This window comes from Poecilia reticulata, chromosome 21, assembly GCF_904066995.2.
Source record: "Poecilia reticulata chromosome 21, P_reticulata-male-v2, whole genome shotgun sequence".
In the NCBI taxonomy this organism is placed as follows: domain Eukaryota; kingdom Metazoa; phylum Chordata; class Actinopteri; order Cyprinodontiformes; family Poeciliidae; genus Poecilia; species Poecilia reticulata.
Genome location: NC_088850.1, coordinates 2,799,707 through 2,824,684, shown reverse-complemented (window position 1 = coordinate 2,824,684; position 24,978 = coordinate 2,799,707). Strand labels below are relative to the sequence as shown.

Genomic DNA, 24,978 nt, shown 5'->3' with positions numbered 1-24,978 from the left:
TGATATCTTTAGCCACATTTTCACAGAAAGTTTCCTCTTCAGAAATAAACCGTTCAGTGGAACCGTGGACAGATAAACGGTCTGAGATCAGCTGCACATCTGAAAGTAACAGAGGAGGTGAGAAAACGACCCGGACATTCACACATATACATCTGTAACTTTCACACATTCGTCATCTTTCTGTATTTAACGCCTCACTGTCAGAAACTATTGATCTCATTCTGCTGCTGTTTTCTCTGAACATTTACTGGTCAATTATTTTCCTGCTTAAACAGACAGGATGTTAATTATAAATATATTTTAGTAACCCTTTGACTTGTTCAGGTTTAATGTCCCTTATCCTGTGACCTCACACTGACAACAGGATGTCTAAACTAGCTAAGCTAAAAAAAATAGTTGAACCATCCGTCAGTTTGAGGAAGTGACATCATGCGGTTCAGAGGAAGTAGATGCTGCGCCTCTACCAGTCAGTCACACAACTAAAGACTGAGAACAAGAGACACGCGATGGCTGAACTCAGACGGATTATGATGTTTTTCTTTTTGATGCTAAACTTTACAGGTAAGAATACAGTTATAGTAAATTTATTGATTGTGTCGGATTGTCTTTTTATGAAAATGCACAAGAAAAAATGAGTTTTGACTAAATCTTCCCAAGATGAACATTGGTAGCTTTGATTATTTCAGCTACAAAAGCTGAATATTCCTGATTTATTTTCTCTCATCTCCTCAGCAGCAGCTGATGGACAAAGATCTCACTTTGTTGTCAGAGATGGAGATGAAGTCTCTCTGCCTGCTGAATGTTTTAGAAAAAAGATGGAAACTTGTGATAACACTACCTGGATATTCAGTGATCAAAGTAATAAAGCAGAAACACTGTATGAATTTGGGAAGATTCATAAATATTCCAGAACTAAACCAGACAGACTGAGTGTTACATCAAACTGTTCTCTGGTTATAAAGAAGATCTCAGTGCAGGATGTTGGACTTTATACCTGCAGACGGTTTAACTCATCAGGACACAAAGTAGCAGAGTCTGAATCTATCACTCTATCTGTTGTAAACTGTGAGTTTTTATATCATGTTTTCACTTCAAAATTTTTTTATTGCAAATAGACAATGATACAGTATGACTACAACTGAAGTGATGAAGTCAGCATTAATGTTTCTGTATCAATATCTTCATCTTCCTCAGTGACTGAACAGAAGATCAACAATGAAACCATCCTGATCTGCTCTGTGTCATCATATGGTGATAGATGTCCTCACTCAGTGAAGTGGCTGTATGATAACAAACATGATGTAAATATTAAAACCATAACTCCTCCTCAATCTGCCTGTTCAGCCACTGTGAGCTTCACAACGTCTCCTCATGTTTCCACATCAAAACCTTCTGAGTTACTCAGATGTCAAGTTAAAACTGGAGGAGACATGAAGGAGTTTAGCTTCAGGATTTCACCTCTGAGGGAAAAACCAGGTGAGAATATTATTAACATTTTAACCTTCAACAGTTTAAAAGGTTGGTGGGAAAATAACTGGGTAAAGTTTTGGTTGTGGGATTTTTAAAAGTGATTATTTTAGATACACTGCAAACAACTGAAATGATGACAACTCTGTCAACTTCAGAAACAACTTCAACACTTTAACTAGGCTACTAGTTAAAGTAGCCCATTTATTTCATAAATAATATGAAAACTGATAAAGTTATGAAAACCAATGTCTAATAAAAGTAAAGATGGACAAAAAAACATTGAAATGAAACATTAATAACCAATAAAATGCTGCAATATCAAAGGGTAAGGATGAATATGTACATGTCAGAAGAATTATATGTTATGAGGAATTGGACAAATTTAGTCTAAAACTAACAAAGAAGAAAAGTTGCTAGTTGTTGAAATGCAAAGGAGAAAAACGATTGGACAGTTAATGCTGCTTTATCACATTAAGGACTATAAAGGTAGAGATAAAAAACAAATATGGATTCTCAAACTGCCAAACAGATGAAAGGAGGATGTGATGTCACATCCAGACTTAGTGGAGCTAATGGCAGCTAGCGTGTTAGCATCGACAGCCAGGATGAACAGCTCGTCCACATCAACATCTGTCTGCTCAGATTCATCCTCCTGTTCTGATAAACATCATAACCATCAGACTCTTCTGTAAATAAGATTACAGCTGAAATATGAATGTTATTACATTAAACGTCATTGTTTTCTGGTTCTGCAGACTTCAGGACTATCATCACTGCAGCTGCTGGTTCAGTTCTGCTGGTTGTTGCTGCAACAATAACATGGAGAAAAATTAAAGGTGAGATTCTCATAATGATGAAATTTTACATCTTTAAATCAAACACTAAATCTTTTTTTCCTCAAAAAATTTAATTTTTGTTTTTAATTTTTCAGGAAACAAAACATGGATGAATAAAAACACAGTGAGTTTTGAATAAAATCACAAATAAACATTTTATATGAAATAATCTTCAATTTGTTTTAAATAATACAAATTGGTGGCGCAGTTGGTAGAGCTGTTGCCTTGCAGCAAGAAGGTTCTGGGTTCGATTCCCGGCCCGGATCTTTCTGCATGGAGTTTGCATGTTCTCCCTGTGCATGGTGGGTTTTCTCCAGGTACTCCGGTTTCCTCCCACAGTCCAAAAACATGACTGTCAGGTTAATTGGTCTGTCTAAATTGCCCCTAGGTGTGAGTGTGTGTGTGTGCATGGTTGTTTGTCCTGTGTGTCTCTGTGTTGCCCTGCGACAGACTGGCGACCTGTCCAGGTGACCCCACCTCTCGCCTGGAACGTTAGCTGGAGAGGAACCAGCACCTCCTGACCCCACTGAGGGACAAGGGTGAAAGAAACTGGATGGATGGATAATACGAATTGGGAGATTGGATTGACAGAAATGTTTATATATCTTTTATATAACTGTAAACTTAACTGTCAGTTAAAAGCTTTAACTGTTTAGATGTAAATCAGAGAATATGATTGGATAATAGGAACTGAGCAACTTAGTTATTTTAATGCCTAAATGTTTTTATTTGATTAAAATAGTTACATTTTATTAAAATAGCTTCATTTTGAAAACGTCCACTGATTTCCCTCTGTGTATTTAAATCTATTCTGTTGTGTTTCATGTTGTTGTCTTTATGCTACCAGTGTGTGAGCCGCCTGCCTGGAAGTTAAACCAGTTGCTACCAACATCTGAGCTTTTTGCTTCTGCTCACCTTTGCATTGTATTTGTGTGTTGCATCATTAAAACCATCATCATTTCCAGAAATATGGTTTCTGGTTGGTTTGATTTTCAGGAACAGGAGTTGGTTCCTGCAGGATCTCAGCCTGCAGGAGGATCCAGTCACAACTTGGTGAGTTTAAACTCTCCGCTGTTTTCTGTACAGTCAGCATCTCTGATGTTGTCCTCACTGCACAGGAGGATCCTGCAGGTGGCGTCGCCTACGCCTCCATCAGCTACACCAAGAAGTCCAGCAGAAACACCAAAGTAAGAACTCTGAGGGGTTTCAGCGACCAAAAATCCAGATCAAAGATAAAATATGTTTGGTTTTTTTACATTTGTTTTGTTTCATAAGATGTTCACAAAAAGACTGAAATGATTTCACTTATGTTTTTACTGATCTGTCACTCTACATCAAGACATGTTCTGTGTTTATTTATAGCAGCATCTCATTTCATTTTATCATCATTTATGAATTTTATGCTTTTCTGTTGACTCTCAGGTCACTAATGATGATGATGATGATGAAGGCACAGTGACCTACAGCACAGTGAAACCTTCATCCTCAGGTGATCCCAGTAAACTCTACGCTGCCGTCAACAAACCAAAACATTGAGACGCTTTGTGACTTTACTGTTGATGAAGGTTATGGTTGATTCAAACAAGTGAGAATTCAGATTATGCATAATCCCAAATTAAATTCTAATTATTCTGGTCATATATTTTAACCCAAATTTAAATTTTTACTTTGATAATTGTTGCATTTTCTTTGAGTTCAGCAGAGGGCGCTGTAGGACAAAGATCACAGAATATATTTTGACCTTTTATAAAAGAATTTAAAAAATCAGAAATGTTTAGAAATTGAAAGTCTGCTGGATTATTTGTGCACAAGTTGAGAAGTTTTTGTTTTTCATTCAACTCTCTTAGTAATTTGTTGTTTCCTTGTGTTATTTTTCTCCTTTTAAAATAGTTCGGCTCAGTTTTTGTTTCTCACTCATTTACAGATTTATTTAATTATTTGATTCTCTTTATTGCTGTAATTTATTGTGTTTTGCTTTTTAAATTCATTTTTTAGAGATTTTCTTTTCTGCTTTTAATAATTGGTTATTGACTTGATGACTCAGGATTGTTTTGTGGTTCAGTTTCTGCGCTAACATAAGTTAGCTTCATATTTTACGTTACAGGAATTTAGACGAGTCGATACACATTGGCAATCTATTTCTTTAATAATCTGCTTGCTGATCATGTTACATTTTAACTTTTCATATTTTTATAAATAATAATTAAATTAATACAGAAGTGCCTTTGTTTTCTAGAATGTAGTTTTGTAGAAAGATGAACTGTTTTGATGTGTATTTTAAAACAGTTTCCACGACTCTTTAAACTCCTTATGGCATTTCAGAGCCATAATCTCCATTAAATCATGGTGACAGTCCTGCATCATTCCAATTCCTCTTTGGAATTATTTTCTTAGAAGATCTTAACTTGTCATACTGAGGAAAACTGTTATTGGGAAACTTGTTCCAGACTGAGTCAGTTTTACTATCGGGACTGAGGCAGCAGCAGCAGAGGAAGGCTGTAGGAAGCAGAGTTTTAGATGGCTCCCTCTGGTGGATGTCGGAGGAGTTGCATGTTGTGAACCTTTATTTTGCTTCGTGCCCTTTAACTTTGTCACTTGTACTTGAACCAACTTGTGTTTTTAACTTTTGTAAGACAAGTAGCTTGTGACTGCATCAAAACTGTTCTATTAAAAAAAAGATTGATCAATTGATAACTATAACATAGAGTAGGTGAGACATCCTTTTAATATTTGCTGTTTTTTGCTTTATCAGCTCTTGATTCCTGATAAAAAATGGAGATGAGACGGTGACCTTCAGCTCTGTGAAAGCTTATTTCTCTTCTTCTGCCCCCATCGATCCAAACATCCTCTATGAAAACATCAAGATTAATCAAGACAATTTTTTTTCTCTTTTTGCACTTTTGATGAGATAATAGAAATAGACATAATAGACATAAGATTTAAGAAAACCATAAAAACATAGATTTCCGCATATTATGTAAAACTACATTTAATCACCTTTAGCCCTCACTGTTTCTGCTGACGTCCACAAGGGGGAGCTGCCTGTAGATCCATCTTTTTAAGTTAGAGAAGGAAAACATTAAAATGTTTCAAACTGTTTTTGTCTGTAAATTACATTTGTTAGAACATAAATATATCCAGTAATCATTTCATGTGGAATATTGTTCAGGAAGTAAATATTGAGTTGCAAAAGTAGAAAAATGTTCATATTTACATTTTAAGTAAACGTGTACATTTTTATTAGCCTTTTTCCTGAATAACATGTAAACAATGATTTAATTATAAATTTCCACTTGTCCTAAGCATGTTCAGTTTTTTTACACTTGTTGCTTCAGGAATCCCAACATCTTTTCTGAACATGACAAACATTAGCTTTTAGTTTTTGCTATTTTACTACTTTATCTGTTTATTGAACGTACAAGGAAGTGATTATTAACTGTTATATCACTGGAACCTCAATGATCACCTGCAAAGCCGTCCTGATGGCTCCAGCATTCAAGGCAGCCATGTTGGATTTTGAGGTCAGTGTCGGTAAACACATCTGACCTTAACTTGGATTTCTGACTTCAGGCTCACCTTTAGAGCCTAAAGCCTGATGATTTGAAACAAAGTGGCTGCTGTTGTAGTTTCAGTTGATAGGAGCTGTTTTTGTTTTGCATTAACTGTAAGAAAAGAGGAATGGAGAGGAGGAGCAGCCCTTAAAACACCAGCTGGGGCTAGAAGAGTAAAACCAAAATGAAGAAGTGAAGTCTAAAAACAGCAGGAAGTAGAGACATCGTGCTTTAAGAGCGTCGGCTCAGAGAGCTAAACAGGAAATAAAGAGACGATGAAGCAGAGAGGAGCAGAGGAGGAATCCAGATGGAGGAAAATCTTTTCATTTTTCATCCTGATGCTGCAGTTTGCAGGTAAGATTCAGTGCAAACTTATATTTTCATCAGCACAGAGGTTAGTTCACAGCTTGACAGTCTGCTCAAGATGAGTAGAAATACTTTACCAGTCAAACATTTACTTTTTTTATTCTGAATTTAAACTTCTGACCTTCATATTAACATTTCTGATATCCTGTTATTTTCTCAGGAGCTCAAAGCGGAGATCTTTTTATGCCCCTCGCTGTCAGAGCTGGAGATGACGTCACTTTGTCCTGCGAAAATGTGGCTGATGGTCACAGAAACTGCAACACCACAAACTGGACATACAGCCATTCAAGACAATCAGCGGCAGTAACACTGGTCGAACATGGAAAGATTAAAGATGGCCGCTCAGACAGACTGAGTGTTTCTGCAAACTGTTCTCTGGTTCTAAAGAAAGTCACATCTGAGGATGTTGGTAAGTACACCTGCAAACAGTTGAGATCAGGAAGACACTCGGGTCCAGATGCTGTGGTTCAACTCTCTGTTGTTAACTGTGAGTATTTACCACAAATGTTCAGCTTTAGCTTTTAACAACAGCACAGCGGCAGCATAAACATTATGGCTCCAAAACCAGAAGCAGCCAAACTGACTCCATCTTTCTCCTGCTATCCCTCCTCAGTGACTGAACATGAGGAGCAGCACAGGCGGACATTACGCTGCTCTGTGTCGACGTATGAAAGGTGTAAACACAGAGTCAAATGGCTGCATATGGGTATCAGTTTGGATAAAGAAAACCGAGATATAAAGGAATCATCAACTTCCTGCTCTGCTGCCGTCACCTTCAAATCGTCTCTTTATGTCAACCAATCAAGTTTGAACTCATTCAAGTGTGAAGTGAAGTCAGAAGATGAAGGTGAAGAGCTGAAGCTTTTCACTTTCAGCTCTCATTCATCAGGTGAGAAACTTTCAAATCTTTCCAGCTGTTAACTATTTGTTACAGTAAAATATTTCTTGATTGCTAAAATATGACCCATGTTCCTTGGTTTAGTGAAAAGCACAACAGCAGTGACAGAAAATCCAACAGTGTCATCAGGAGAGTCATTTAGAAAAACATCACCCAACATAAAACCAGAAACAAAGACAGGTGCCGCAGAAAAAGGTTGTGAAACTTTTTCTTATCGTTTCTGTTCCCTCCAACCACATTTCAGCCAAAACGTTAAGCTTCATTGTCTTCATTTTATAAATAATGTGTTAAAAGTGTTTGACAACTACACCTGATGTTTTTATCAACATTCAATCTTCTGACATTAATTTCTTCCTCCTAATCTCTGCAGGTTTGCTGTGGTTATACGTCGCTGTGGCTCCAGTCACTGTGGCCTTTATAGCTGTTTCTGTGTTCATGGTGTTGAAGAGAAACAAAGGTGACATAAGAAACCTTTTACATTTGTTTTACTGGCCAGTCTTATTTTTAAATTAATTCTTTATTAATTTTTAATTTTGTATTTTCAGGGAACAGAATCCAACAAAAGTCAAACGATGTGAGTTTTTAACAATTTTTTTTCTATTAGTCTCAAAACTGGGGAACCAATTTCTGACTGGACTGTAGAGATGTAAGAGATAAGAAACAGCAAAATGCATAAAAATCAGTTTTGCTTTGCTCTTCTGAAGCATCTCACCAGATCAGCTCATTTATAAAACTGTCTAAACTTAAAGCTACTGATCAAACCTCCTGTGGATGGTTTTATATTTGTGTTTGGAACCATTGTTCTGTCTGAAAACCCAGTTATGTGAGTTTCAAACAGTTACATGTTGATTTGAGATGAACTTTTAAAAAATTTGATGGTCCACTTTGTGAACTAGAGCCACTGGTAGCAATAAAACCCAAACATGATGCTGCCACCACCGTGCTTGACAAATGGCCCACTGTTTTTACAACTATAAACCTCTTATTTGACTTTCCAAACATATCTCTATTCAGTGTGGCCGATTGGCTCAATGTTTTCCTCATGTGAGAATAAAACGTCTCTACAGAAAGTCTTTGTTTGTCCATTTCACCTCAGCATGGTGGTCAGACAGAGTTAAAATCCCAAACACACATTAAGACACATTTTTGATCAAATCAAGCTAAATATGAGCTTCTTAGTTCAAACAATCGTGTTTTTAAAAGTTGATAAACCAACCAGGTTGTAAAAACTCACCTAATTCTGAAGAGTGACCAAATTTCCAAGCAGCAAATCTCTGATTCTGCAAATCTCTGATTTACTGAATATTGTTGAACATGTATGTAAATATTTAATCGAAGTGAAAAGTTAACTACCTTGACACTGTGCCAAAGCATATTTGTGGTAGTAAAATGTTGGAAAACGTTTTCTGGTTACTGATTGGTTGTTTTGTTGTCCAGGTTGATCCTGACGGCGCCGTTTCCTACGCCTCCATCAGCTTTAAGAAATCCAACCGCAGCAGCAGCAGCAGGGTGAACTGTCCACTCAGTCCTCATGGCGCCTGTTTCTATGGAGACATGTTTAAATCATGTTCTGGTATCCAAACATGATTTTTGATTCTTGCAGATTAAAAGTGATGATGAAGGAGATGTAGTGACATACAGCACAGTGAAAACTCCCTCCACTGATCCCAGCAGCTCCTAAGCTTCAATCAAGACGCCAAACAAATCAGCAGTGTTGTAGTACTCGAGGTCGGTCTTGGTCTCGAGACCATTATTTGATGGTCTCTGTCTTGTCTCGGACTCGACCGCATTTGGTCTTGGTCTTGACTCTGTCTCGACTTCCCTCTGTCTTGGTCTTGACTTGGTCTCGGACCCTAAAAGTCTTGGTCTTGACTTGATCTCGGACCCTAAAAGTCTTGGTCTTGACTTGATCTCGGACCCTAAAAGTCTTGGTCTTGACTTGATCTCGGACCCTGAAAGTCTTGGTCTCGTCTCGGACTCGACCGCATCTGGTCTTGGTCTTGACTCTGTCTCGACTTCCCTCTGTCTTGGTCTTGACTTGGTCTCGGACCCTAAAAGTCTTGGTCTTGACTTGATCTCGGACCCTAAAAGTCTTGGTCTTGACTTGATCTCGGACCCTAAAAGTCTTGGTCTCTCTTCTCGGACTCGACCGCATCTGGTCTTGGTCTTGTCTTGGTCTCGGGTTAGGTGGTCTTGACCACAACACTGCAAACCAGACTGAACTCAGCAAGTCATATGAACATATCTGGAATATTAAATAAGCTATTTTGTGAAAAGGAACAAATTATTGTTACTACATTTGACCCTCAGTGTTTGATTTAGGGACACAAACATCCTGAAATACTTCAGACTCCTTCTAAAAACTCTCATTACTGCCTATTTTAATAATTCAAACACCAAATATACTTTTATATCCACAACCAGAACAGGTAACATCCAGTCAGCCTTCTTTATCTCCACTCTTTGGTTTACAGATAATCAGCATTAAATAAAATGAACAGTCCTCCTGGATTGTATCATTAAGTATTTAATGTTCTCATGCTGCATTTTCTTTACAATGTTTTTAGAAATGCTCAATTTTATATGTGTTTTATAAAAACAATCTGCAAATAGGCAATTTAAGAATAATTTGAAGTCACAATCCACAGAAAAATCTACAAATACAGAACCATAAATAGTCAAGGGCTGCTGTAAAACAATGTATCACATTTTGATTGGTCAGCTGAATTATTGTTTGTATTTCATATTTTTGTTTTTATTATTTTTGTGATAGTTTTTGTCTTTATCCTGTTTTCTAATTTCAAATTAATTTGTTGTCATTTACATTATTATTATTATTATTTGATACTTAAATTCTTTGGACTGTTTTCTGACCCGCGTGGTTATTACAATTTATCTGAATGAAGCTAAATATACCATAAATTGCTATATTTTAAATAATAAAAAACAACAGCTTCCTAAAATGTAGCAGCAACTTACTTTCTGATCAGTTTCCAGACAAAATGTTCTCTTTTATTTAAAAATTTATTTATTTTTTTACTTTGTTCTGCAGAGCTTTATGAATTAATTATATCAGCCTCAGTCAAGCAGTAATCGAACAACTTATTTACTGCCACCTAGAGACATATTTTAGGTACTACATCATCAAGTTGTATGACGTAGTACCTTAAATGTACTCCTACTACATCAACTTATCTTATCCTTCATGTCTTTTAAAGCGAGATTTCCGCCCATGTCTACAAGCTCAACATCAGCTTTGCTTCTTCAAAACAGTTTTTGTTCCACTTTGATCCAAGATGTTGTCTTTCTGTGCATGATGTCACATGTTTGTTTTAGAGTTTTTTACTGTGTTTATATGTTTTATTGCTCTGAAAAATAGATTAAAAGTCATAAAGAGACATCCTCTTTATTTAAAAATTAAATACTTCCTAAAATGATCGGAATTAACTTTGTTCAGAAAGTTTATACACACAAGCAAGACATTTGACTTATAATAAACATTTAGAATATTTTTGATACACACAGCATTTTTATAACAACTGAAAGTAACACAGTTTCCTCATTGCACTATAAAACTGCAACACATGCCTGGAAAACATATCATACCCCTTTAAAAATCTGCGCTCTTCTGTGCTGATTGATTCATTTTTCTGTTTGCACATTTTCACTTAATCTTTTGGTATAAAAACAAGATGGAAGAAAAAACTTCATAAGTGCAAAATACTGACTTTAGTGTCCAGGTCAAAATATTTAGCATCAAAACAACTTGAAGAAAAATCAATGATAAAACAAAATGATTTCTACAGTTATTCTTCCTCAACACATATTTATTTTTCCCTGATATTAAATGTTACTTTAATATTTTTGTAAATGAAGTTGTAATCCGTGGAGGCTAAAGAGAGTCACATTTTAAACATGTCAAAGAATAAATGCATAAATGGTACATTAACTTCTGAAAATCAGAATAAAAACAGTTTAATGAATAGATTGTTACTATCCAGATAAAATGTCTGCTTCTATTTCCTGGTTCTGTGCTGTCAAATCAAATAACTTAATTTCCCTTTTTGATTAATAAAGTATTTTTGAACTGAATTGACATTGAATTTAATTTAGTTTAAAATAACAGCATCTCTACTGCCACCTACTGTCCGTTTAGAGGTTCTACATCATTGCTTGGTTTATTATCAGGTTTATTCATGTATTTTTATGGTGTGTTTTATATTTTTTGAAGTTTTTATTATTTACTTTATTTAAAAGTTTGTTTTTCTTTTACATTTTCTCGGTTGCAGTAAAACAGCTCATGGTTTTATTTGAGTTTCAAAAATATTCATATTGAAAACAAGGGGGCGCTGCTGCCCACTTTGGATTTCTTATGGTGAAATTTAGCTTTGGTGTAAAACATAAAAATATTTTGTCATCACATTTTTAATCAACACAGCACGCAAGCTTATTCATAAATACATCATACATGTTATAATAAGACACCTAAGTAATTTAAAAATACTATACAAAATATTGATTAAAGCTGATTAAAGTAGATCAAGTGAACTGTGTCAATTTGTGATGTAAATTCCCAGCAGATCATTCTGGCTTAAAAATGAAGACTGCAAACGATGACCAAACGTTTCTGTTTCAAACCACAATCTGGTGTGAAACTTCACAGCTCGAATGAAGAAGTTAAAAAATAAGTTCAGGAAGTAGAAACATCGAGGGTTAAGAGCTCAAGTTTTCATAGTTGTTCAGGAAGCAGAGAGACGACGAAGCAGAAAGAAGCCATGGAGGATTCAACGTGGAGGAAAATGTTTCTGTTTCTCATCCTGCAGTTTACAGGTGAGACTATGAACAACTACAGTTTATTAAATTATCTTCATTTCATCATTAATGTAACTGATTCATCGATGCATCATGTTGGTAGTTTCGTAAAGCAGAACCTGAGTTTAACTTCCTGTTGATCCGGATCTAGAGGATGTAAAATGTCTCTGCAGTTATTCTTTATTTATATTTCTTATGTGGATATTTCTGCTTCATGTCATCAGGAGCTCTGAGCCAACATCGCTTACTCTCCTCCACTGTCAGAGCTGGAGATGACGTCACTTTGTCTTGTGAAAATGTGATCAAGGCTCACAGTAACTGTGACACAACAACCTGGAACTACAGCAACTCATCAAGACAAACTGAAGAGTTAGTTGGTCTTGGGCAGGTTATGAATACCAGATCAGACAGACTGAGTGTTTCTGCAAACTGTTCTCTGGTTGTAAAGAACGTCACAGATGAGGATGTTGGTTTGTACAGCTGCAGACAGTATGTATCAGGAAGTCAATCAGGTCCAGATGCTTCAGTTCGTCTTTCTCTCGTTCGCTGTGAGTATTATAAAATATTTTCATCTTCAGCTTTTAGTGACAACAACCTGCTGACAGCAGAATCATAATGTTATCTAATTATGATAACATTATCACCTGAAGTAACCATAGTTACTCTGCTTTTCTGTTTCAAATCCTCCTCAGTGACGGAACAAGAGAACCAGAACAGAGTGACATTATTCTGCTCTGTGGTGACGGATGAACAATGTAAACACTCAGTGAAGTGGTTGTTTAGTGGTAAGAATGTGGATAAAAACAACAACGCTTTTACAGAATCATCATCTTCCTGCTCTGCTGCTGTCGCCTTCCAGACGTCTCATTACATTTACACATCAAGGTTTAACGCGTTCAAGTGTGAAGTAAAGACAGAAGATAAAGTTCAGCTTTTTACCTTCAGCTCTCGTCCATCAGGTGAGAAATTATGACAAATTTACACAAATATATTAATCACATAAAACAATTTTTTCTAAGAAGCATTGTTGCAACACGTCCTCCAGATGGGGAACAAAGTAAGTTTTACTTGTTCACATTTAGTGTTGCTTTTAATCACAAATTAACCTCAGAATGATTCTTTTAATGACATTTCACTTTCCCCACCAGGTTTTCTGTGGTTGTACATCACTCTGCCTCTGCTTCTACTGGCCTTGATAATAACTCTGTTCATCCTGTTAAAGAGAACTAGAGGTGAGTTTTAAGTCCAAGACATTCAGTTAAACTGAATTTAACTTCTGAAGAAACTTAAGAGGCTAATCTGAAATATTTTTCTTTTTTTAGGCCGCAAAGCTAAACAAACTTCCAATGACGTGAGTTTAAAAAATGTTCTTGTTTTACTTTACAAAATGTACAGAAAGAGACAATTATAGGAAGATTGTAGCAGATAAACATGTATGAAACTGATTATTATCTTGTTTATCTCAGGATATATGACGTCTGAATTTAGTTCCACTTTGGTTGTAAAATATCTGAAATAGCATTTTGAAAAACTGACCCAGATTAATCTGACTGTATGTTTCTACAGGGTGTAACTCTTAGAGCTGCAGAGACTCAATCTGCCTCTGAAAATCAGCAACATAAATAACCTCTCTAGTTCCCTAAAATCTATGTAAATGCTGCTCGTTGTAGAAGATTGTTTAAAAATAAAGCTGAAGATTCTGTGAGCTGCTGTGTGACAGAAAAAGGAAAATGTGAAACGAGAAGTGAAAAGAGAGCTATCTTGAGACATAAGCTACACTGTTTAGGAGAAGTAACATGTCTGCATGCATCACCTGTTCCTGAGCAGTTCTCACTCTCTGCAGGTTGATCAAGAAAATGGAGTTTCCTACGCCTCCATCAGCTACACCAAGAAGTCCAGCGGCAGCAGGGTAACACGTCTCTGTTCTTGTTTCTAACTTGTCAATTATATAGAAAGTTGCATATTTGAAAGTTGCATATTTGACCATGTGCATCTTGCAAAAGAGAACATTTGACCTAAAAGTGGTCACAGTCTGTATACGTCTGTATACATTTAGAATGTTTGAATTTCTTTATCCTGTGTTATTCAAAGTTATTGTAGGTCTTGTTTTAATTTAGAAATTCATTTGCAACATAAATATGATGTGTGTATGCAAACCTCTGACCAGAGCTGCTGCTTCTTTTCTGTTTCTGCAGGATAAAAATGATGAAGGTGAAGCTGTGACATACAGCACCATGAAAGCTCCAGACATGGATCCCAGCAGCCTCTATGCTTCCATCAAGAAACCAAGCAAACAGTCTGAGGTCCCATGAAGGAGCTAAATGCTAGATTTACTGTTACAGGCGTGCATTGTTGAAAAAAGGGGGAAATGTCTCATTATTAATTTAGATAACTGCATAAAAGAGTGAAAATAATGTATATTGCACTTGTTTAGCTGTGCTATGGTTGATTACTATGACTTACCAAGTTTAACCAAGTTTTGCAATGTTTGTTTTGTTTTAAACTCCAATTTCAAACTGAAAACCAGGAATTTTATTTTGCAGGTTCAGTGTTTAATATTTATTTATTTATTCATTTCATTCCATTTTGTCTGAGCCTGAAGAAATGGATGTGATATAATTAGTATTTTAGTATCATAAGTGACTCCGTCCAGCAGAGTAACTGAGATGCGGAACTGTAAAAGTCTTAACAGCTGTCGTCATTTTGAAGCTGCACACAAAAGGAGAACAGCTCTCTAACCCTCAAGTTAGAGGGGAAGTCATATTTCTTAAAAGAAGCCACCATCTTAGAGAAGTAGATGTGTGCAAAGAGACGCTTTGAGAGCTAAAGTTTGCACAGAAACTCATTTGTTTAATCATTTATTGGTGATCCTTGTAAGGGACTGATGATTGGTATGATTTTTAGAGAAGTCCTTTTATTTTCTGCTAGAATAATTACAGGTTTCCGGATAATAAAGCTCATTTCTTACATCGTGTTTGAGTGATTCCACCTGCTGGTGAAATGTGAATACAGTTTACATGTGAAGGGGTGTGTATTAATGCCTTATGCTGTTTTTGTCCATAAAATTCAAGAGAAAATTAAGCTCTCCATTTTTATTGTATTTGTATATATGTTTAATAAAGAAGACAAGACAATTCTGTTGACTAATTTTTATGACTGGAGAAAATCAATAAACCACAAAAGATAAATAGACCATAAAATGCAATGAAGAAAAGTTTATATACAACATATAATCTGCTATCATAGAAACTGAAGAACAAGTGAATTTAATTTTAAAATGGATGAGAAAAGATAAATGAAGTTGTTTGGTCAGGCTCCTGTTGTCTCCTTTTCAGATTTGATGTGTAAAACGTTCTCCAATCCACGAGGTGGCGCTGCGGTTTATGTTCAAACTGTGGCAGGAACCGGAAGTTTTCCTCCGTGGTAACAGTATCAATTTCCAGTGTTGTGATGTCGGCCGAACCTTGAATTTTTGCTGGGTTTTATTTTATTTTTCAAATCGCGAACAATTAACTCCGTCTTTATTTATCAAAACAGCTGAAAACACAACCGGAAGTGGCTGTTAGTAGTTCGGTAAGTTTTAAACGCAGAATTGCATTAACAAACGATCCTGGTGATCAGTTAGCCGTTTGTTAGCGGCTACAAACCGGCACAGTCTATGAAATATCACTTTCTTGTGTTTAATATTTTACATGTGCTAACATATATGAACTGTTGGGTAAAACATTTGTTGTTTAATCACACATTTCTTGCTGAACCGCCGAGTTCAGTGTTGTTAGCATGTAGCATGCTAACGGTGGGAGGTTCCAGAAAATGTCCAGTCTGCTTCAGGTTTCAGTCACTGGGTTTGTTTGCATGTCTGCTCTCTGTCAGATGTGTCTGGGGAAACCTTAGACCATGAGCAACAGTCACCCTCTGCGGCCTCTGGCCTCCGTGTCGGAGATCGACCACATCCACCTGCTGTCGGAGCAGCTCGGGGTTCTGGTGGTGGGAGAGGAGTACAGCGACGTCACCTTCGTTGTGGAGGGGAAGAGGTTCCCGGCGCACCGGGTCATCCTGGCTGCTCGATGCCACTACTTCAGGTACCAGTTCAGGTCCATCGGTCCTGCTGTTTTTCTATGGGATCTCTGCAATTGGTGGGCTTTAATTAAACTTCTGAAATACTACATGAAGTAGTTTTCTATAAAAACTAAATATATTTGTTTTGAAATAATCATGTTTATTGTCTCTTCTTGCCATGACACACATTATGTTGCTGACATGACATGCACCAATTTAAGTTGAATAGATTCAAATTTCATTCTGAAAAAGCATAGCTACAACTGAAACATTTCCACTAGTATTTAATTCAGTTAAAAATGTTGTTTATACCAAAAGTTTATTTTTATCGTACCATCCAAGGATATTCAAAAATTAGTTGTGGATGGTGATGCTGTGGGCTGAAGTGGTCTCCAGTAGCAGTCAGTCTTACAACTAATCTGAAGATACCTTCATGCTAACAGGTCAATATCAGGGCAGTAGAGATGATATTCCTCAGTAACATGACCTGGAAGAAACCATCAGTTCTTGGCTAGCACTGCTAATCCACCTCATTTGCTTTGGCGCTCCTCTTTACATCTCTGTCTGGCTGTTTGGTCATAAAGGCGGGCAGAGAGATGTTGGAGTAGGGGGATATGATCTATGCCCATTATGACGAGAGGTTTTGAACTTTCTCTGGTTGTTAAAAACATTGTTGTCATGGCTGCGCATCAACAAAAGCAATGTCTCAACCAAACTTCTCAGTGTAACAGGTTTACTCCCACATGCTGCCATTATGAGCAGTGTAGTTCTATATAGAATAGACATTACATGAATACCCACCCTTCATATACTTGGCGTGTAGCTAAATTATTTAGAAATATCTGGTTCCAGTTTTAATTTCTGGACATAAATATTGTAAATAAGGTCTCGGCTTATCAAAGATGATCTGTTTTTTCCCTGCAGATTAAATGATTATATTGTTTTGGACATAAATGATCATAATCTATGGTCCTCATACACCATGATTCTGTTCTTATCAGTCTTGTTCCTTCAGCTTTTAAGAATTAATTTCCCTGTATAGCCGTCTACATCCATGAGTTATATATCGACTGTTAAATGCAGTTATTGCTCTGATCTCTGTGGCTGCTTCAGGGCCTTGCTGTACGGTGGGATGAAGGAGTCCCAGCCCCAGGCTGAGGTTCGTTTGGAGGAGACCCGGGCCGAAGCGTTCTCCATGCTGCTGAACTACCTGTACACGGGCCGGGCCAGCCTCAGTTCTGCCCGGGAAGAGGTGCTGCTGGACTTCCTGGGCTTGGCTCACCGCTACGGCCTGCAGCCTCTGGAGGACTCCACCTGCGAGTTCCTGCGCACCATCCTGCACATCAACAACGTGTGTCTGGTGTTCGACGTGGCCAGCCTGTACTGCCTGAGCGTGCTCAACGAGGCATGCTGCTCGTACATGGACAGACACGCGCCAGAGGTTCTCAACTCTGACGGCTTTCTGTCGCTCTCCAAGGTAACATGATGGAGCTCATTACTCTCTGCTGCAGTCCAGAGAAAACATTCACACAAGCTGTGTAGGTCCATTTAACATTTTTATTTGTATTTTAGAATAATCTGCTCTGATTGTTATTTCTTATGTCATTATTGCTCTGAAAAGTTCCAACATTATGTCAGGTTATCTCTACAACTCATTTTTATTATTTGATTGTATTCTTGTCCTATAATACACTAAATTATAAAGTTTGACATAATATTAAAAGCAAAGTTTTAGGGCTGCAGCTAACAATTAATTGATTATTCTGTCTGTTATTTTGACAATTAATCAGATATAAAATTTCCATATTCTGCTGAGTTTTCATTTAACAGCTTAAGTTTTTTTTATACAATATTTAAAGTATGTTAAAATATATAAATAAATTAACAATTAAATTCATTTTTTATATTTGTTGTTCTTCCAGCAGATGGTCTTTGTCTGAGGACATTAATCGATTCCTAAATTAGTTAACAATTATTTCAATCATTGATCATTTTATTAATGGTTTCAGCTCTGTTGGCTTTTTAAATCCCACCTGTGCTTCATTTGAATGTCCTCCAGGTGGCGCTGCTGACTGTGGTCCGTCGGGACTCGTTTGCTGCCAGTGAGAAGGAGATCTTCCAGGCTCTGTGCCGGTGGTGCCAGCAGCACGAGGACGGGGTGGACACACAGGAAGTGATGTCAGCGGTGCGGCTGCCGCTCATGACTCTGACGGAGATGCTGAACGTTGTGCGGCCGTCCGGCCTGGTGAGCCCCGACGACCTGCTGGACGCCATAAAGAGCCGCTCAGAGAGCCGCAACATGGACCTGAACTACCGGGGAATGCTCAGTGAGTTCTGCTCTGTCCGGACCCGCAGGGCGGATTCAGCCTTTCTACATCACTGTCTCTGTGTCTGATCCCAGTCCCGGAGGAGAACATCGCCACCATGAAGCACGGAGCGCAGGTGGTCAAAGGAGAGCTGAAGTCGGCTCTGCTGGACGGAGACACGCAGAACTACGACCTGGACCACGGCTTCTCCAGACACCCCATCGAGGAGGACGGTCGCTCCGGCATCCAGGTCAAACTGGGCCAGCCGTCCATCATCAACCACATCCGGCTGCTGCTGTGGGACAGAGACAGCCGGTGAGACGGCCTGCATCACCAAAAGAAGTTCAACTCTGGCTGATAACTGTTGCTTTTAGAAATGTTACATGATTTAGTTTATCTAGAACATCTGCTCAGTTTGAGGCACGGACTGATTTAACTGGTTACATCCTCATTCTAAAGACAGTTAAACCAGTTTTCAGTAAATCTAACCAGTAGGTTATGACATTGACTGTTTCAGGTCGTACTCGTACTACATCGAGGTTTCCATGGATGAGCTGGACTGGGTGCGGGTCATCGACCACTCCAAGTACCTCTGCAGATCGTGGCAGAATCTGTACTTCACACCACGAGTTTGCAGGTAAACTAAACTTTTATGTTTCTCCTGGTTCAGTTCCTGTTTCAGTTCCACTCACTGTGGTTACACCTCAACGGTCTGTTGAATATAACTTGTTAATATTTCCAGATATTCCTGCTAAAAGTTTTGTTTCGCCCTGTAGATGATTTCATGTTCACCAGGTGGAATCTGTAGTGTGACAGTCCTGTAAGATGATGAGTTAAACTATGTGAGCTGAAACTCTGGACGGGTTTATATTGCACATCCATCCATCCATTTTCTTTCACCCTTGTCCCTCAGTGGGGTCGGATGGGTTGCTGGTGCCCATCTCCAGCTAACGTTCCGGGCGAGAGGCGGGGTCACCCTGGACAGGTCACCAGTCTGTCGCAGGGCAACACAGAGACACACAGAGACACACACTCATGCACACACACACTCACACCTAGGGACAATTTGGAGAGGCCAATTAACCTGACAGTCATGTTTTTGGACTGTGGGAGGAAACCGGAGTACCCGGAGAAAACCCACCATGCACAGGGAGAACATGGAGACTCCATGCAGAAAGACCGGGGCCGGGAATCGAACCCAGAACCTTCTTGCTGCAAGGCAACAGCTCTACCAACTGCGCCACTGTGCAGCCCTATATTGCACATATATTAGTAAAAAACAAAAACAATCAATTTAGGCTTGACTTACATTTTTGTTGTAATTGTAATTAAGTTTAATCTTTAGTTATTTGGTTTTATGTTATTTCTAATCTGTTAATCAGTAATTTGATAATGTTGTTTAACTGGGAGTCGCCGTGGAAATCCAACAGCTGATTCTAACGTTACCAGGAACTAGCTCCAGTTGTGATGGATGCAAACAAGCATGATGAGATAACTCATTCACAGCCTTTATATGCTTGCTGCTGCAAACAGTCAGCTTCAGCAGTGATGCTGTTAATGGTATAAAAACAGATTGTCTTCATTACTACAGGATGTATAAGGGAGTTTATGTACAAATGTTTGAGTTTGGACTTTTTCATGCACAGATTTAATGTTTGGCATTTGGCGGTTTAAACTTTTCTTTTATTGCTTGAAAACTTTACAATGTGAGACAGAGTTATTAAAGATCTGTTAATTAGGATGTTTTTGTTCATATTTCTAGATTGAAAAAGATGCATATGAGCTGTTTTTATTTTTAGATAGATCCTGATTCACTGTGTTAAAATTTAAAATTTTTAGAGAAATCAAAAAAGAATATTTTAATATTTTGGAATTTCTATTGAGAGCTGTTGCCTTGCAGCAAGAAGGTTCTGGGTTCGATTCCCGGCCCCAGTCTTTCTGCATGGAGTCTCCATGTTCTCCCTGTGCATGGTGGGTTTTCTCTGGGTACTCCGGTTTCCTCCCACGGTCCAAAAACATGACTGTCAGGTTATTTGGCCTCTCCAAATTGCCCCTAGGTGTGAGTGTGTGTGTGTTTGGTTGTGTGTCTCTGTGTTGCCCTGTGACAGACTGGTGACCTGTCCAGGTGACCCCGCCTCTCGCCCGGAACGTTAGCTGGAGAGGCACCAGCACCTCCTGACCCCACTGAGGGACAAGGGTGCAAGAAAATGGATGGATGGAATTTCTATTGTCTAATTTTTTTAACAGCTGGTTATCTCACTCAAAATAAATGTATTTTAGAAATTAAAAGTGATTTATGTTTTCTTAAAGTGCATAAAAATAAAAAAATGTTGCTCATCCTCTGTAGCATCATGGAACCAAAATGTCTGTGATTTATTTTAGTCTCCTGTTTTTTTGTTGTTTTCTTGTCTTCAGATATTGGATGTTTTTCTTATTAGATTTGTTTTTTTCTTGTGTCTGCAGATATGTTCGCATCGTTGGAACACACAACACTGTCAACAAGGTGTTTCACCTTGTAGCTTTTGAATGCATGTTCACTAACCGACCATGTACGCTGGAGAACGGCCTTGTGGGTAAGTTTGTGGCTGATGTCTTGTTTTATATTATCTGGTTTCATGCGTCAGGACGTTAACGTTCCTCTGAAATCCCTGGACTCAAACGTCACATCCTCCCACTGTTCCCAGTTCCCAGTGAGAACGTCGCCACCATCGCAGCCTGTGCCAGTGTGGTCGAGGGGGTGAGCCGCAGCAGAAACGCCCTGCTGAACGGCGACACTCGGAACTACGACTGGGACTCAGGCTACACATGTCATCAGCTGGGCTCCGGAGCCATCGTCATCCAGCTGGCCCAGCCCTACTCCATCGGATCCTTAAGGTCGGTTATGGGTCGGGTACCGGGTCAGGTTCCAACACCGTATTAAACGGTTCCGCTGTCAGAGACACTTTATCCTACTGTTCCTATGGTAGGAGTTAACAATGCTTTTCTGTTTTTAACTAAAAGTAGTTAAGTTTTTTTTTAAGATGTCTTGTCTTAATATTAGAGGTGTAAACTGAGGAGTGAGTGATATTAATATATGTAAAATCTGCCTTACAGACTTTGAGCTCACATTTCATTCTGTATGTTAAAGTAAATCTGACTTTACTGATCATGTTTCCCTGTGTTGATCCAGGCTGCTCCTCTGGGACTGTGACGAGCGTTCCTATAGTTACTACATTGAAGTTTCCACCAATCAGCAGCAGTGGACGAAGGTGGTCGACTGCACCAGAGTTCCCTGCCAGTGAGGAACTTCTCATTCTTAATGCTCCAACTCCTGCTAAACCTCAGCAGGACTCGGTTTTATCTGAAGCTGTCATGAATTTAAGCTTTTAATGTCATGTTAAATCCTGACAATTAAACAAAGAGCGAGTAAACGTAAGAATACAGATAGAATCGCTGCATTAAAAATTAAGTCTGTCAGAATGGCTCAGTTTTCTTCTAAAATGCAGATATTTACTGTCTAAAATTATTTGTTTGAACTTTTTTTTTTCTTGTTGAAGTTATTTAAAGGGACGGTGTTGTGTATTTTCCAGGCACTCAGTGCAGTTTTATAGAACAAGCATGTAACTATGTTTCCTTCAGCTGTTATAAAAATGCTATGCACATCAAATATGACCTAAAAAAAGGACTTTGCAATTTAATACCTTGAAACTGGGCCAAGGACTTTAGGCAAGGTAGACCAAAGACTCATAACGCTCACAGTAACATGCACCTCTATAGTACCACCAGTAGATGGTGTCTACAGAATTGTGCCATGTTTGATTGCCAACTAGGTTACATTGTTTTTTATTTCTAAATGAGAAACTAGAATCATACTAAACCTAACAAACAGGGTTCTTCAGTAGAATGTTGTAGTGATGTCATTTCCTCCCAAACGGAAACCATTAGATGTTTTCTGGTCACACACATCAATCTCCACAGGCGGAAAGTTTTAAACACACCAGAAAATAATAAAGATGTTGAATGTTTCCATAGCTGGATGATTGTCAGTAATACACAAAATTTGAAATATCCAAGGATGTTTTGCAACTATCATTAAATGGTGGCTGCCCCCTTCTTGGGAAGTTAAATGTGCTGTGAGACTTGGTTATACGGAGCAACAATCAAAGTTTTTTCTGGGTTTTTCCTGAACTGGATCGTTTTCTGCAAATATAAATGAAAGAAAACATATTTGTGATCTGTTGGCTCAATCCTGAAGTAGGATTAAAGGACAAATTAAAGGACAGTGTAAAACTTATTTGTTTTAACATTTGTTGCAGATCATGGCAGACTTTGAAGTTTGAGAATCAGCCCGCTTCCTTCGTCCGTATCGTTGGGACCCATAACACTGCTAACGAGGTACCTGAGCAGCTGAAAATCTGCTTTCTTAACATTCTAGAGAATTATTCTGTTCTCCCTGTTTCTGGTGTCTCTGCTGCCAGTGCAGATCTTTTAAATCTGAACTAGATCTCAGGATGTTTGCTGTGTTTTGACCTCTGCCTTAACGCCTCTGCAGGTTTTCCACTGCGTCCACTTCGAGTGTCCCGCCCAGCTGGACATGAAGGTCACTGAGGGCAGTCCGCTTTCGGATTTGTTTGATTCTGGCTCCACCAACCAGCAGCAGCGACTGCAGCGACCTTCACGCACACACAGCCTGATGCCCACCCAGCCTTCCTCCTCCTCTCCATCCTCTTCCTCACAGTCCCACCATTAAAAGCTCTCAGACCTCTAAATGCCATTTTGCACAGCTTTCACCATCCAGACTGCACTGCTCCGATGCTGCTAAGGTCCATTGTCTCGTTGTTCCAGTCCATCATCCCTCTGTCATGTGTGCAGCAGTAGAGATCTGTGTATCTGTGGCAGCGTACTTTATTTATACCTCCTGTCTTCCCAGTTTTCTGACTGAAACATGGTTTAAATGTACTGACACGTACATTTGATGAAGGTACTTTTTATCCTTTCAGAATCTTGAAGTCCGATTTATTTATTTTTTTCTTCAACGACGAGGCAAACACTGACATGATTATGCCGTACTACTAAAAAAAGCAGTGAGACCAGGTAGGGAAGGGAACAGCTATGTGAATTTGCTAAATTCATACTAATACCTTTGAAGAACAACACAGGATTCAATCCTTATCAAGCTATTTTTTAGGAATTTGTCTTAAAAAAACAGATCCAACTGTCTTTTCTTACCATAAACATAACAGAGTTGCAATCATATATTTTTTAAAGTTTGAAAGCTCATTCTTAGACAAACCCACCAGAGCAGGGAAGTAAAAGCATCTTGTTGCTTTTTAGGTGCAAATAAAACTTAACCGTGTTATGCATTTACATATTGAGTAATAACTGAGAATTTGAATATCAGGCTTTCGTACCCTAAACGAGGCAGATGCTGATGTCTGGTGCCACTTTTGATAAGAATTCACACCATAGATGAATGTTATAAGCATTTAAGTTGCTTAATATAAATAATTGGGATTTAAGTTTGCATAAAGACATAAATCAGGGCTCAGAAGCTCGGACCAAATTAATGTATGCACTAGGGCTGCCTGATGAGAAGAGTGGGAAATATGAGCAGCTGCTGTTCGCACTTTATTTAAGGACACAGAAATAAAGTTTGCAGATTGGATTTTCTGACTGAATTACAGCTCTATAGTTCTGATTGGTTGTCTTTCTATTTGTGAGAACAGTTAATTTAAACTCCTAGTGGTTTCTGGGGGATGTAGTAGGATTTTCTGTTTGAATTTTTATTTAAATAAGCTGTCCTGTGTTTATTTTTTTTGTGTGCATTGTTTTGCACTTTGAGTTTAAAGAAATCAGATTTGTTCAGTGTTGTATTATGAGAAATGACTAGTGCAGTTTTCTCTCTTTCCGCCTCCTCTTTGCAGTGTATAAGATTGATTAGCTGGTTAAAGTCTTCCTCAGCAACTAAACAAAATAGGGCTGTTTATGTTACGGTAGAGATGATTTCCCATAGCTTTATGAATTTTCCTAGTTTAGCTTTTTGCATATATTACGTTTGATCAGTGAAGCTGGTTGTGTTTCTGCACTCATCGTTCTGCAAACTGCTTCTCCGTAATGTGATTTTTAATTTTTGGAGATCAACTGACTATGCTGGTTGTGATTTCTGTGAAGGGGTCCCACTGCTGTGCCCGTGTGGAAAGCTGCTGTTAGCCGTTAGCTGCTGTAGGTGACGTCTTTCATACAGGCGATGCAGTGACCTCGATCTCCTGAGTCCTCAAAGCTTCTGTTACAGAACAAGCTGTGCTGATTGATTAGTTACTATGTGTTCATCATGCTTTAGGCACTAATGCTCTGTTAGCTCATTAGACAATGTTGATGCTACCTAATGAGTGGTTGTTGTTGTCATTAAACTTTTAATAATCTTTGATTTTCAAACTTGAATGGCTCACTGTGGCTTTTTCTTTCAAATGGGTATCAGAACAGTTTTTCTTTCTTTTTTTAAATTGTGCAACACATTTTGGACCCACATGGGTCCCATTTTTTACCCAGAGGAATACTGCATCAAGATTACTAGCGTGGATCCATTGTGAAACCTCCAGATGTCTGCCTGTCCCCTACTTCCATGGGTCCTGTGTTGCAAGTGTTGGATGAAGGTGACTGATAAAATGGGTGAAAGTTTTGGATGCATCAACAATCCTGAA

At 38.3% G+C, this 24,978-nt stretch overlaps 4 protein-coding genes across 5 annotated transcripts; all 4 read left to right on the top strand.

The window, feature by feature from the left end:
- Positions 1 to 738: 738 nt before the first annotated feature.
- LOC145549724 (uncharacterized) lies at positions 739 to 5,149 on the top strand. Its single transcript, XM_081602408.1, has 8 exons — positions 739 to 1,065; positions 1,195 to 1,476; positions 2,226 to 2,306; positions 2,402 to 2,430; positions 3,303 to 3,359; positions 3,425 to 3,493; positions 3,729 to 3,795; positions 5,059 to 5,149. The coding sequence occupies exons 1-8, from the start codon at positions 816 to 818 to the stop codon at positions 5,070 to 5,072; spliced, it is 849 nt and encodes a 282-aa protein (XP_081458534.1). The 5' UTR covers positions 739 to 815; the 3' UTR covers positions 5,073 to 5,149.
- A 926-nt stretch (positions 5,150 to 6,075) lies between these two features.
- On the top strand, positions 6,076 to 11,189 carry LOC103457205 (uncharacterized). Its single transcript, XM_017302174.2, has 8 exons — positions 6,076 to 6,211; positions 6,384 to 6,710; positions 6,837 to 7,112; positions 7,206 to 7,316; positions 7,492 to 7,578; positions 7,667 to 7,695; positions 8,559 to 8,630; positions 8,725 to 11,189. The coding sequence occupies exons 1-8, from the start codon at positions 6,133 to 6,135 to the stop codon at positions 8,800 to 8,802; spliced, it is 1,059 nt and encodes a 352-aa protein (XP_017157663.2). The 5' UTR covers positions 6,076 to 6,132; the 3' UTR covers positions 8,803 to 11,189.
- A 301-nt stretch (positions 11,190 to 11,490) lies between these two features.
- Positions 11,491 to 14,900, top strand: LOC145549758 (uncharacterized). Of its 2 annotated transcripts, XM_081602518.1 has the most exons (7): positions 11,494 to 11,951; positions 12,158 to 12,481; positions 12,626 to 12,892; positions 13,082 to 13,165; positions 13,256 to 13,284; positions 13,777 to 13,842; positions 14,129 to 14,900. In XM_081602518.1, the coding sequence occupies exons 1-7, from the start codon at positions 11,897 to 11,899 to the stop codon at positions 14,243 to 14,245; spliced, it is 942 nt and encodes a 313-aa protein (XP_081458644.1). In that variant the 5' UTR covers positions 11,494 to 11,896; the 3' UTR covers positions 14,246 to 14,900. The 2 variants fall into 2 exon arrangements, with proteins under 2 accessions (XP_081458645.1, XP_081458644.1); XM_081602519.1 differs by lacking the exon at positions 14,129 to 14,900 and having other exon boundaries at positions 11,491 to 11,951; positions 13,500 to 13,843.
- Positions 14,901 to 15,328: 428 nt separating this feature from the next.
- Positions 15,329 to 24,718, top strand: btbd9 (BTB (POZ) domain containing 9). The gene is made up of 11 exons (XM_008397172.2): positions 15,329 to 15,506; positions 15,807 to 16,015; positions 17,106 to 17,469; positions 18,052 to 18,319; positions 18,394 to 18,613; positions 18,816 to 18,935; positions 20,762 to 20,871; positions 20,983 to 21,172; positions 21,468 to 21,575; positions 22,594 to 22,672; positions 22,830 to 24,718. Exons 2-11 carry the CDS (start codon positions 15,831 to 15,833, stop codon positions 23,025 to 23,027), a joined length of 1,842 nt encoding a protein of 613 aa, XP_008395394.1. The 5' UTR covers positions 15,329 to 15,506; positions 15,807 to 15,830; the 3' UTR covers positions 23,028 to 24,718.
- The last annotated feature ends 260 nt before the right edge of the window (positions 24,719 to 24,978 follow it).